Genomic DNA, 13,590 nt, shown 5'->3' with positions numbered 1-13,590 from the left:
TGGGGCCTGAACTCTGGGCCTGGGTGCTGTCCCTCAGCTCTTCACTCAAGGCTAGCGCTCTACCACTTGAGCCACAGCGCCACTTCTGGCTTTTTTTCTTTTTGCTTATGTGGTGCTGAGGAATCGAACCCAGGGCCTCAGGCATGCGAGGCCAGCACTCTACCACTGAGCCACCTCCCCAGCCCCTGACCATAATTTTTGTTTGGACTTCTTTTTTCACTGCCAGGTCTGGGCTTGAGCTCAGGGCCTGGGCGCGCCTGTCCCTTAGCTTTTGCTCAAGGCTAGCGCTCTACAATTGAGCCGCAGCGCCACTTCTGGCTTTTTCTGTGTATGTGGAACTGAGGAATTGAATCCAGGGCTTCATGCATGTTAGGCAAGCACTCTACCACTGAGCCACCTTCCCAGCCCTGTGGGTTTTTTTTTCTCCCTTCTTTTTGGAACTGGGAATGGAACCCAGGTTGTTGTACTTGCTAGGCAAGTGCTTTGCCACTGAGCTATGTGTCCCAGCCCCAAACCATGGGTTTGAAAGGAAAAATAGTACCACCACTCAAACAGTATTGTTGACTTTTTTTTGTTGGTTGTGGGGCTTGAACTCTGGGCCTAGGCACTGTCCCTGCGCTCTTCAGCTCAAGGTGAGCGCTCTACCTCGAGCCGCAGCGCCACTTCTGGTTTACTAGTGGTTTATTGGAGATAAGAGTCTCAGGAACTTTCCTGCCTGGGCTGGCTTTGAACTGTGATCCTCAGATCTCAGCTTCCTGAGTAGCTAGTATGACAGGAGTGAGCCACTGGCGCCCGGCAACATTTTTGCTTTTTCAGTTTAAAAAAAATTAAGTTACTTGAATAGTTCTGTGTCTTTTTTTTGTCTTAAAAGGAAATTTTTTTCCCCCCACTGGGATGAAGCCCAAGGCTTTGAGCATGTCAGTCAGATTAACTGTGTTATATTCTTAACCCAGTATTAAGTATCTTCATGTTCTTCTCTATTGTAGAAGGCTAAAGTGTGAACAGAGTTATGTATTTCATCCTTCCCTCACGACCAAGTATTAGAAATCTTTTTGTTTTCATTTTTTTTTGTAAGTCTGGGGCCACGACTAAAAAAGAAAGCCTTATTCTACCTAGTAATTTGATGTAAGTTCTTCCATCTTTAAGTTCTTTTTTTGCATAGTCACTTGTAGGATTGTTTTTACCTCTACTAAACTTAGTTCACAAGGGCATTTGCAAGGATTAATTATTTACTATATAGAGGATTCTTGTCTACTTAGCATTCTTTTTTTTTTTTTTTTTTTGGTTGGTCATGGGGCCTGAACTCTGGGCCTGGGCGCTGTCCCTCAGCTCTTCAGCTCAAGGCTAGCACTCTACCATTTGAGCCACAGCGCCACTTCCGGCTTTTTTCTTTTTGCGTATGTGGTGCTGAGGGATCGAACCCAGGGCCTCAGGCATGCAAGGCGAGCACTCTACCACTGAGCCACCTTCCCAGCCCCTACTTAGCATTCTTGATTGAGTTAGATGTGACTATTAGAAATTTTAAAGCCATAGGAATAAAGTTAGACGAAGGGATAATGAAGATGTTGCAGTCTTGTGCCTCTGAGGCCAACTCCATGGAGGTGCCTGCAGCTTCTTGAAGCCGTGTCCACTTCCTTGCAGACCATCCTGCCTGCTGCTGCCCAGGACGTTTATTACCGGGATGAGATTGGCAATGTTTCCACCAGCCACCTTCTCATTTTGGACGACTCTGTGGAGATGGAGATCCGGCCTCGATTCCCTCTCTTTGGCGGGTGGAAGACACATTACATGGTTGGCTACAACCTCCCAAGCTATGAGTATCTCTATAATTTGGGTGAGTCTGTATGCAGTGAGAGAATAGTACAGCGGAGGCTTTCTGTCTTTCATTCCCCTCCCTCCCTTGTGGCTTCCTCTTTCCCAGCACACCAGCCCTTCAGTGTCAGTAGTATTCTCTTGTATTCTTGGGAATGCTAATAGGTCAGGAGCCAACTCTTACTGTTGTAAAAGTCATGCATCTGTACACTAATGGGTTCACACACTAGTGGAAATTCTCTACTATCAGAGAAAGCTGGTTAAATTTTTAAATAGTTTCTTTTTTTGTCAGTCGGGCTTGAACTCTGGGCTTGGGTGCTGTCCCTCAGCTCTTCAGTGCAAGTCAAGCACTCTGCTGCTTGAGCCACATCATGTTTCAGGTTTTCTGAGTGGTTTATTGGCCATAAGAGTCTCATGGTCTTTCCTGCCTGGGCTGGCTTTGAACTGTGATCCTCAGATCTCAGCCTCCTGAGTGGCTAAGATTACAGGTGTGAGCCATACAACAACCTGGAGATATTAGTCTTATGGACGGAAGTGGCGCTGTGGCTCAAGTGGTAGAGTGTTCACCTTGAGCTGAAGAGCTGAGGGACAGCACCCAGGCCCAGAGTTCAAGCCCCACAACCACCACCATGAACAACAAAAAAGACAGTGTTTTGCTGGGCCCCGGTGGCTCATGCCTATAATCCTAGCTACTTAAGAAGCCGAGATCTGAGGATCATAGTTCAAAGCCAGCCTGGGCAAGAAAGTGGCTCAAGTGATAGAGCACTTGTCTTGAGCTGAAGAGCTGAGGGACAGCACCCAGGCCCAGAGTAAAAGCCCTATGACTGACTGAAAATAAATAAGCCAGGCACTGGTGGCTCACGCCTGTAATCCTAGCTACTCAGGAGGCTGAGATCTGAGGCAAGAGGTTCAAAGCCAGCCCGGGCAGGAAAGTCCATGAGACTCTTACCTCCAATAAAAACCAGTAGTAAACTGGAAGTGGCACTGTGGTTCAAGCAGTAGAGCACTAGCCTTGAGCTGAAAAGCTGAGGGACAGCACCCAGGCCTAGACTTCAAGCCCCACTACCTACAAAAAAAAGTCTTATGGACTTTCCTGCCTGGGCTGGCTTTGAACCCTGATCCTCAGATCTCCGCCTCCTGAGTAGCTAGGATTATAGGTGTAAGCCATTGGTGCCTGGCTCAGTCTCTTCTTTCTTGATGTCTTGTGGAAAGACATTTCTGATTCAATTGTATAATTTCGGCTACAGATCTTTTTTTGTGGGGGGGAGCCGTGCAATGGTGGGGCCTGAACTCTGGGCCTGGGTGCTGTCTCAGCTCTTCAGCTCAAGGCTAGCGCTGTACCACTTGAGCCGTAGCGCCACTTGCGGCTTTTTTCTTTTTGCCTATGTGGTGCTGAGGAATTGAACCCAGGGCCTCATGCATGCAAGGCAAGCGCTCTACCACTGAACCACCTTCCCAGACCCAGATCTTAAATTTAGTTTTCAAGAAACGATAGTTTCTTCTAGTGGATAATGGTATTTTAAGACCATCATCTATGAGACTGGGTCTGGTAGTAACTACTCAGAAGGTTGAGGTGAGAATGTGATTAACCTGGAAAAAGCTGGCTACATAACATCCCAGCTCATAGGAAGTATAAGTGGGGTCACGGTCAGTGCTGTCTTGGAGACATGGTCAGAAAAATGGAAAGTAACAAAGGCAAAAAGGTCTTAGAATATGGCTTAAGTAGTAGAGCACATGCCTAAGGAGCACAGGCCTTGTGTTTTTGTTGTTGTTGTTGTTTGTTTGTGTGGGTCTTGAACTCTGGGCCTGGGCGCTGTCCCTCAGCTCTTCAGCTCAAGAGTAGCACTCTACCACTTGAGCCACAGCACCACTTCCAGTTTTTTTCTAGTAGTTTATTGGATGTAAGTAGTCTCACAGACTTCCTTGCTCGGGCTGGCTTTGAGCTGTGAGCTTAGGATTACAGGCATGAGTTACCAGCACTCGGCTAGGCCTTGTGTTCTTTAAACCCCAGCTCTGTCTCACACACACACACACGCGCGCGCGCGCACACACACACACACACACATGCCACACATGCATACACGCACACACACGAGAACAGTAATAGGAGAATTGGGAATTATTGCTTCGAGGCTGGCCAGTTTCTGTGCTGGTTTATTTCATGTATGAAAGATGTGTGTATTACAGTTGACATTTTGTTGGTATGTTACATTTAATTCTGTGTTGGAAATCTGGATCTGGAGGGTATCAGATGGCAGAATTTAACATTTCAGTCAAGTCATTTGGTTTACCACACAACTCAACAGATAAAAAACAATCCTCCTTTCCCCATCTTACCTGCTTGGGCTGTGGGAGCATTGTTGGAGCAAATAGGTGTTATGCAGCATCTTTCCCTTTAATTCTGTTACAGTTCTCCAGTTCACAGAATCCTGTCTGTGTGTGTGTGTGTGTGTGCGCGCGCGCGCACATGCATACCAATACTAGGGAGTGAACTCAATACCTGAGTGCTATTTTTTCACTGTTAGCCTTTTGCTAGTTAATTGGAAATAAGGGTGTCAGACTTTCCTGCCCAGGTTGGCTTTGAGCCACAATCCTGATCCTCGTGTCTCAGCCTCCTGAGAAGCAAGGATATGGGTGTGCGCCATCGCCTGGATCCAGTCGCTGACCCATTCTCTGTTCTCATGGCTGCCTGTATCTGCCTGACTCCTCAGGTGACCAGTATGCACTGAAGATGAGGTTTGTGGACCATGTGTTTGACGAGCAAGTAATAGATTCTCTGACCGTGAAGATCATTTTGCCTGAGGGGGCCAAGTGAGTATGCCGGTCCTTTCTCGTGTCCCTGTGTCTCCGCTGGTCCTCAAGTACTTGCATTCCATGGGTCTGAGTAGATACTTAACAAAAGCTTTGACTGAAGCTTGAAAAGCTAAGCTCAAAGGAAGGCATGAGGTTTATTTATAAAACTTTTGGGGGGGGGTAAGGGGAGGATGTGCAGTGGGGGGGAGGGAGATGGGATGGTAAGGAGAAACACAGGAGGAGGAGGCAATAATGCTTGATGAGAAATGTACTCATTGGGCTGGGAAGGTGGCTCAGTGGTAGAGCGCTTGCCTTGCATGCATGAGGCCCTGGGTTCGATTCCTCAGCACCACATAAGCAAAAAAAAAAATGTACTCATTACCTTGCTCATGTAATTGTAACCCTTCTGTACGGTATTTCCACAATAAAAAACTTATTAATTAAAAACTTGTAAAAAGAGTTCTGTCCAGCAGAAGGAAGTTCTTGAGGCTAGGATAGCCAGGTGTGCCTTTTGCTGTGTGGACAGAGCAGCGACTGGAGCTCCACTTCATCTTGGGCTCAGCAGGGGCCTCCCTTGTCTCCAGCGGGCACCTAGGCAGACGAGAGCCGCAGGTGTGCTCTTAGGAGCCTGTCCCTCATGTGAGGAGTGTTGGTGTTCCTGAGGCTCTGTGTAGGTGGGCCCTGGGCTGGGGCTGGGCGCGTTCTCCTCAGGGCTGGAGGGCAAGGGTGTTGAGTGGAGCATGAGCTTCGCTGTCCGTGGCCCCAGCTCTGAGGCCGTGCTTCTGTGGGCGTGTTGTGTCTGAGGCCACGGGGTGTCCTTCCTTTCTGTCTCCAGGAACATCCAAGTGGACAGCCCCTACGAGATCAGCCGGGCCCCGGACGAGCTGCACTACACCTACCTCGACACCTTTGGCCGCCCCGTGATCGTGGCCTACAAGAAGAACCTGGTGGAACAGCACATTCAGGACATTGTGGTGCGTGGCTGTGCCGCTCTGCCAAAAGGCAGTGCGTCTGCAGCTGCCGACTGACCCATCTCTGCCTTTAGGCTGCCACTGGGTCAGGGTGAAGAGTGAGCCAGGCTGGGGGCGGGTCTGTGCACCTAGGTCCTGGTGTCCCTGTGGCCCTGACTCTGCCTGTCTCCCCGTCTCTCCCAGATCCACTACACCTTCAACAAGGTGCTGATGCTTCAGGAGCCCCTGCTGGTGGTCGCTGCCTTCTACATCCTGTTCTTCACCGTCATTGTCTATGTGCGCCTGGACTTCTCCATTACCAAGGTGACCTTCACAGCCGAGAGCAGCCCCCTTCTGTTGTCAGACACTCCCCTCTCTGCGAACGTTTACCGCGCAGATACTTTGTATGTATGGAGTTGGGGGTAAAGCCAGGGCCTGGTGTTTGGTCTCAGCCTTCCTAGTTCTCTCTTGATGCTGTGGTTTCCAGTGCACTGGGTGAAGTCCCTGTCTGGTTTCAGTTCTGGAGACCCGCGTGGCAGCGTGGGTGTGGATGGGTTGGTGGTGGCTACGCAGCCCCCTGCTGCTTGGTAGGTGGGGTGAGCACTTCCTTGGCCGCCTTGCCAGCCCCCTCTACTGACAGATACCTGTAGACCTCTTGGGCTGCACATGCGACATAGTATTTTTTTTTTTAATTTCTAGAATAAGCAGATGCCTTTTTATTTCTTTAAACTTTTTTTTTTCTTTAAATACACATACTGGAAGTCATCTGTAACAGTTTCCTTACTTTTTTGGGGGTGGCATCCTGGGGTTTGAACTCAAGGCCTGGGCCTTGTCTTTTTCACTCATAGCTGATGCTCTGCCGTTTGAGCCATAGCTCAACTTTTGGCTTTTGGGTGATTAGTTGGAGATAAGAGTCTTACGGACTTTCCTACCTAGGCTAGCTTTGAACCACCATCCTCAGGTCTTAGCTTCTTAACAGCTGTTACACACAGCCACAGATGCTTGGTTTGTACTTTTTTTTTTTGGTGCCAGTCCTGGGGCTTGAACTCAGGGCCTGGGCACTGTCCCTGAGCTTCAGGCCACTTCTGGCCTTTTCTGCTTATGTGGTACTGAGGAATCGAACCCAGGGCTTCATCTTGCTAGGCAAGCACACTACCACTGAGCCACCTTCCCAGCTTCCACTCGAAGGCTTTAAGAAGGAACGTGTAACAGGAAGCCTCCTTCAAGTCTTCAGCTAGTGCTGAAGCCTCTTCTCAGCACTTTCCATATCTGTTCTCAGTGTGCGCTCATGTTACTGTCCTGGCTCAGCTTGGTGAGCCCTGTGGGCTGCTTCATCTGTTTGTCCCCTGTCATGCCCATTGGGCGTCATCCTGATTGTCAGCATGGGTTTGATAGTTATACAATGGGGGCTTCCGGGTGTCCTGGGAGGCGTTCTGCAGTGGGCTCAAATTTGAGCACCGTCAGACATGGCACCCCTTCCCTCCTCTAGGATCCAGCTGCGGAGGCCAGGATGAAGGTGGCTTGCATCACAGAGCAGGTTTTGACCCTGGTCAACAAGAGGATAGGCCTCTATCGTCACTTTGACGAGACCATCAATAGGTACAAACAGTCTCGGGATGTCTCCACCCTCAACAGTGGCAAGAAGAGCCTAGAGACTGAGCACAAGGCTGTGACCAGCGAGATCGCAGTCCTGCAGTCCAGACTGAAGACAGAGGGCTCTGACCTGTGTGACAGGGTGAGTGTTTGCACGGTGGCCTCTTCTCAGTCCGGGTGAGCCTGCTCAGGCATGGTTTGTGAGGCACTGCGCCGGGGCACAGGAAGTTCCAGGTCCTGGTGGGGGGCTGGGCTTCCTCTGGGCTCCAGTCTGCCTGGGCCTCTATGGAGTGTGGGTGCCCTTGCCTGCCGTCCTGTTACTTGGGAGGATTTAGAGTTCAAGACCAGACTTAGCTAAAGGGTAAAAACGACATCGGAAAAAGAACTCAAGCCGGGCGCCGGTGGCTCACGCCTGTAATCCTAGCTACACAGGAGGCTGAGATCTGAGGATCGCGGTTCAAAGCCAGCCAAGGCAGGAAAGTCCATGAGACTCTTATCTCCAATAAACTACTCAGAAGATGTCAGAAGTGGTGCTGTGGCTCAAGTGATAGAGCACTCACTGTGAGCAAAAGAAATTCAGGAATAGCACCCAGGCCCAATGTTCAAGCCCTAGCACTGGCAAAAAAAACAAATGCAGGTTCTGCTTCCAACTCTGATTTTGGGGATGTTACTTGACCTCTGGGTCAAGCTACAGGGAAGTAGCTCTGTGAGTAAGTGCCTTGCACACGGACTGGCATGTGGTGCCAGTGTCCTCACCTCCAGCCCCGCTCAGAGCTGTCCCTCACAGTCCCTGACCGCGTCCTATTCCTCTTTGGGCATTAGTGTATGTAAAGCCTCCACATGAGGACCGTGCCTGGGTGTGTGTGAGCTGGGCCTGGGCTGCGCACTGTGCTCACTCCAGTCCTCTGCCACATGCACTGTTGGTAATGGGATGAGTTCCCCACACCAGCCATTGGTCTACTGCCTAACTGAATCCCTGGATTAGCAGGCAGAGCAGAGGTGCTCACCCTCACCCGGGTACCAGGGCATCATGCCAGGTGCTTCCACGGTGCTTGCCCTTAGTCCTCAGTTTTCTGCAGATGAGGGCAGGGGTGGCACGTGGCTGGCCGTGAGGTCAGCGCTCAGAGTCCCTCCCGGCCGGCCGGCCGGCCCCTCTGTCCTTGGCTGCTGTTGTGACTGGCGAGTCGGCGGGAGGCCTGTTCTCAGTGGCCCCACTCTCTTGGCCAGGTGAGTGAAATGCAGAAGCTGGACGTGCAGGTCAAGGAGCTGGTGCTGAAGTCGGCGGTGGAGGCCGAGCGTCTGGTGGCTGGCAAGCTCAAGAAAGACACCTACATCGAGAACGAGAGGCTCATCTCAGGGAAGCGCCAGGAGCTGGTCACCAAGATCGACCACATCCTCGATGCGCTGTAGCCCTGTGTCCAGGGCCCTGTGCCTGCACGCGAGAGCAGAGGGTAGGTAGGTGGAGGGGGGCGGCGCCGCAGCCCAGAGGCCGGGCCCTGCCGGCCTTCCTGGTTGTGAGCTTAGAGAACTCCACCACCAAACACCACCGTGTTTTGAACAAAGGCATTTCAGCAGTCCATGTTTTCCCCCTTCTTCATCTTGCAGTCCTTCTAACTTTTGATGTTTGGTTATTTTGTGAGTGTATACATTTTGTTTTATTTTCAAAGCACGTGTGACCAAATGAAAATAAATGCTTTCTTAGTACTTTCCATCCACTGAGTGGTGGATTGTTCCTCAGCGCAAGTTTAGCAGTTAATACCGGAACGCAGATCCATCCCAACATGGGTCTTCCAGGCGGGCATCAGAGCATGCTTGGGAGAGACGCAGACCAGTCTGCCGGAGCTCAGACTCCAGTGGCACGAGGCTTGGCCTGGTGACTGTTTCAGAGCCGGGTTGGAATGGAGAGACTGGCACACACCACGGGAGGGCACTGCACCTCCCGCCCAGGCAAGGCCGCTCGTGTCCCCGGCAGAGGAGGCACGGTGGGAGGAGAGCTGGGCGGCCGACAGGGCCTGGGTGCGCCTACCTTTCCCAGCCCCTCCCATGGGGAAGCCTGGGCCGGCCTTCCCCACTTCCGGAGGGGGTCCTGGGGTTCCCACGGCTCTGGGCTGTGCAGTCCCGCTGTGGCCTCACACACCGGCTGGGCACAGGGCGCTGCCTGTCTTGGTAGAGCCTGCTCTGGGGCCACAGCTTGGTTGCGAAGGCATGTAGGCCCCTGCGTGCTGCTCAGGCCTACGCCTGGACCTGCAGGCCCCAGCCTCCTGCAGGCCCCAGCCTCCTGCCCTCCTGGGCCCCAGCCATTGCCCCAGGAGCTTCCCTGTGCCCTGGCGGGCCCTGTGGAAGCCAGGCACCCTCCCTGTGGGTGCAGACGCCTGTCCCTGTGGCACGGCCACTGTGGCCCCCACTTGGTAAGGTGTGACCCGCAGTAGCCCGGGCCTGGCCTTTGCATGTCTCCAAGCCTTGGGGGGCAAGAGGGCAGGTGGGGCTGGACTTGGGAAGCTGCTGGCAGCCCAGCCTGCCTCAGAGGGGAGCACAGGGCCGAAGAGGGCCTGGGGTCCTTTCCCCCCACAGGGCTGAAGAGGGCCTGGGGTCCTTTCCCCCCACAGGGCCGAAGAGGGCCTGGGGTCACTTTCCCCCCACAGGGCTGAAGAGGGCCTGGAGTCCTTTCCTCCCACAGGGCCGAAGAGGGCCTGGGGTCACTTCCCCCCACAGGGCTGAAGAGGGCCTGGGGTCCTTTCCCCCCACAGGGCTGAAGAGGGCCTGGGGTCACTTTCCTCTCCATTTGTCTTGGAGGCTGACATGGGAGAGAAACCCCAAGGACCGACCACCTCACAGTTTCACCACAAGTATCCTGACCGGGGTGTCTGGTGCCGCGCTGATAGTGCAGGCCTGGCCGCAGCCCCGCCGGAAACCCACTCCCAGCAGTTGGGGGCTGCAGGTTGAGACAGGAAATGCCAGGGTGCACCCCAGGGCTCACGGCTTCCAGAAAGGCTGCTGCCATTTTAAAGCTGGGCCAGGTCCTGGGCTGGCTGTGAGGTCTGGCCACTGCCAGTCAGGAAGACCAGATTTGGGGAGTGGAGAAGCCCAGGGAGCTCAGACCAATCCAGTTGGCCAGGCCTTGTAGGCTGATGCTGATCTGCGGGTGCCGCCCGCCTGTCTGTCCGCTCTGGTCCCTCGGCTGGTCTGGCAGGCCTCCCCGAGGCCCCACTGGACAGGGTCACGTGATGCTGCAGTGGAACAGAACCCCGTTCCTCCAGCACATCTTCACGTGGAGTTAGGCGCTGTTTTAGGCTCAGGGATGTCAATGAGCAGGAGAGAGCACTAGAGAAGCTCTGCCTGCAGCGAGGGGCCGTCGGGGACGGTGCGACCTCTGGTCTGAGGGCCGTGGTGGGATGGCTGCGTGGCTCCAGTGCTGCGTTCCTTCCAGAGTCCTCGGCCTCGTTTTTCTGCATCAAGTCCAGGTTCATGGCCTGTCCCCAGTTGCCTTGGCTTCCAGCCTCCTCTTCCCAGGCCTGGGTCCTGGAGCTGAGCTGGTAGGACCCCAGGCTGTGGCTGGGGCCACCCACCGGGGCCGCCTCTTCTGTGAGCATGAGGTGTGCACTGAGGCGCTCTGACTCGACGCTGGCTTTTGGAGAGCAGGCCCTTTGCCTCTGAGGTTAGGCAGCATGCCCACCGCACCAACACTGTACCCAGGGGGAGCCAGCCGCAGGAGGCAGCCTTGAACATGGCCAGGCTCGTGGGGCGGTGGCAGCCAGCCCCGGCGGTGTCACAGACTGAGACCCAGGCACTTGGCCCTCTTCTGTCAGCCTCAAGTCTTGCTGTTGTGACGTGTCTGTGAGCCTTTGAGCACTGACCAAGTGATTCCAGGGGAAGAAGACATGCTGGCATTTCTCGGGGCTCTTCCTGGATGGTGTCCCTGGGGCAGGGCGGGCCTTCCCTGTCTGTGTCCTGCATTGGCCAGGTGTGCACACAGCACGGGGCACAGCTATTCCAGGATGGTTGTGCACCCTTGCTGTGTGCACACAGGTGAGCATATCTGAACACAACAGATGGGAAGGTTGCAGCATGCAGATGCCTTGAACTCAGAGCCTGTGCTGTCTGAGCTCCAATATGCTCAAGGTTAGAGCTCTATTACTTGAGCTACAGCGCCACTTCTGGCTTTTTTCTTTTTGCTTATGTGGTGCTGAGGAATCGAACCCAGGGCCTCATGCATGCAAGGCAAGCACTCTACCACTGAGCCAAGATGCTTATTGGAAATGGGTCTGTTCTCCTAGAGATAGAAAGGGAGTGGGCAGAGTCCCTGCCAGAGGTGCTGGTAGGTGATAGTGATCAGGGCTTGTGCAGTGTGCTCCGTGGGGAGCCTGCCAGCCTGAAGCGTGCAGCAGACCTGTGCTGTGCATCCTGCTCTTCTGCATTTCTCCTCCCGCAGGCTCCTACACACACACACACACGCACAGACCCCAGAGCAGGGCAGGGGCTGCTCGGGTCTCCGGTGTCCATCTGCTTCCATGGTTCCACATCTCAGTGACAGCTCCTGCCCTGGCCCAGACCTCCCTGGAGTGAAGAGGGTGAACGCTGGACAGACAGGGGTGTGGCCTCTCTCCCATTCCCCCCCTCCCCCCCTCCCAGGAGCCCCCCCTCCATCTGGGGCAAGAGTGGCCGTGGTTCCTGCAGCCAAGGAAGCAGTGTTGGGGGGGCTGCGGGGGGGGCCTGTGCCTGACCCTGTGTGGGCCGGATCGTGTCTGTCCGTGTGCACCGGTGTGTGGCACTGGGGCGTTGGGAAACTGAAGCCCTGATCCTGCCTAGGGGTGACTTGGAGGTAAATCTTCCATCCAGCTACAGAACAAATAATCCCAGTGTTCTAGAAAGATGTGTGCTAAGACTCATCAGTGAATGTGGGGTGATCCTAGATCGGAGGGACGCGGTCCCCAGGCACAGCCCATGACCACACCCCGGCCAGGCCCACGGGGACAGCGGCCTGCCCAAGGGCCTTTGCTTGGTGGTCTCAGTTGTTCTAACGGTGCCTGAGGCTGAGTGTCTGGTAAGTCATTTTCTTGGCTCGGGAGTCTGGTGGCTGGAAGCCCACCGGAAGCTACATGGCTCTGGCTCCCGGCCAACGTTCTTGGCCGCGTTTCCACATGACAGAGAAGCAGAAGTGGTTTTATTTTCTAACAACTTGGTCCTGTGAGACCAGCGTTACCCATGCACCAGGCGAAGCCAGAGACAAAACTGCCTCCCGGGCCGGTCTCAGTGCAGGCAGGGGGCGCCCCTGCCACACGGCTCGGCTCCGCAGCAGGGCTGGCGGCTGGACGCTGGAGCCGGCGGTCTGGGGGTGCCTGAACCACCCGGCTGCACATTCCTGCACGGTTTCTACTTTGGTCCTCCTGCTCCCTGGGGTGCTCTGCCCTGTCCTGGCTGCCCCTGCTGCCCTCCAACCACGGCCCCCATGGGGAGAGTGCTCAGCCCTGTGCCCCCAGGTGACCTGCCCCCAGGTGACATGTGTCCCCAGGTGATCTGCCCCCAGGTGACACGTGTCCCCAGGTGACCTGCCCCCAGGTGACCTGCCCCCAGGTGACACGTGTCCCCAGGTGACCTGCCCCCAGGTGACCTGCCGACAGGTGACCTGCCCCCAGGTGACACGTGTCCCCAGGTGACCTGCCCCCAGGTGACACGTGTCCCCAGGTGATCTGCCCCCAGGTGACACGTGTCCCCAGGTGACCTGCCCCCAGGTGACACGTGTCCCCAGGTGACCTGCCCCCAGGTGACACGTGCCCACACAGGTGATGTGTGACCTCACAGGTGACGTGACCTCACAGGCGACGTGACCTCACAGGTGATGTGACCTCACAGGTGATGTGACCGCAGGTGACATGGATTGTATGTGTTGTTTAGCTCTGGAGTAGGACTTTGCTCAGTTGGTCAGTATGGGTTTCAGTCAGTAACAGCATGGCCAGCTCGGGAGCCGACAGGCACACGGTCCCAGGTCTGCAGGGCTCTGTGTGCCAGGTCCTGTCTGGCCAGCCGCCTTCCTCAGATGTAGGCACTGCCGACCAGCGCCTCTCCACCTCACGCAGCGCCGTGTCCACGCTCCACGCTGCCCCCCGAGCCACGGTCGCCTCTCCACCTCACGCAGCACTGTGTCCACGCTCCACGCTGCCCCCAGAGCCACGGCCGCCTCTCCACCTCACGCAGCACTGTGTCCATGCTCCACGCTGCCCCCAGAGCCACGGCCACCTCTCCACCTCACGCAGCGCCGTGTCCACGCTCCATGCTGCCCCCAGAGTCACGGCCGCCTCTCCACCTCACGCAGCGCCGTGTCCACACTCCACGCTGCCCCCAGAGCCACGGCCGCCTCTCCACCTCACGCAGCGCCGTGTCCACGCTCCACGCTGCCCCCGAGCCACGGCCGCCTCTCCACCTCACGCAGCGCCGTGTCCACGCT

General features: G+C 55.1%; 1 protein-coding gene across 1 annotated transcript in view; it reads left to right on the top strand.

The window, feature by feature from the left end:
- Nucleotides 1-8,859, top strand: part of Rpn1 (ribophorin I) — a 62,027-nt gene extending 53,168 nt beyond the window's left edge. The window contains exons 4-9 of the mRNA XM_013032307.1: nucleotides 1,602-1,834; nucleotides 4,524-4,623; nucleotides 5,441-5,579; nucleotides 5,760-5,879; nucleotides 7,045-7,290; nucleotides 8,376-8,859. Coding sequence (XP_012887761.1) covers nucleotides 1,602-1,834; nucleotides 4,524-4,623; nucleotides 5,441-5,579; nucleotides 5,760-5,879; nucleotides 7,045-7,290; nucleotides 8,376-8,558 — 1,021 coding nt within the window. The 3' untranslated portion in view covers nucleotides 8,559-8,859. The remainder of the gene's footprint in view (nucleotides 1-1,601; nucleotides 1,835-4,523; nucleotides 4,624-5,440; nucleotides 5,580-5,759; nucleotides 5,880-7,044; nucleotides 7,291-8,375) is intronic.
- Nucleotides 8,860-13,590: the final 4,731 nt, after the last annotated feature.

This window comes from Dipodomys ordii, unplaced genomic scaffold, assembly GCF_000151885.1.
Source record: "Dipodomys ordii isolate 6190 unplaced genomic scaffold, Dord_2.0 Scaffold153, whole genome shotgun sequence".
In the NCBI taxonomy this organism is placed as follows: Eukaryota; Metazoa; Chordata; class Mammalia; order Rodentia; family Heteromyidae; genus Dipodomys; species Dipodomys ordii.
The sequence above is the reverse complement of the archived record's forward strand: the minus strand, read 5'-3'. Positions and strand labels throughout refer to the sequence as shown.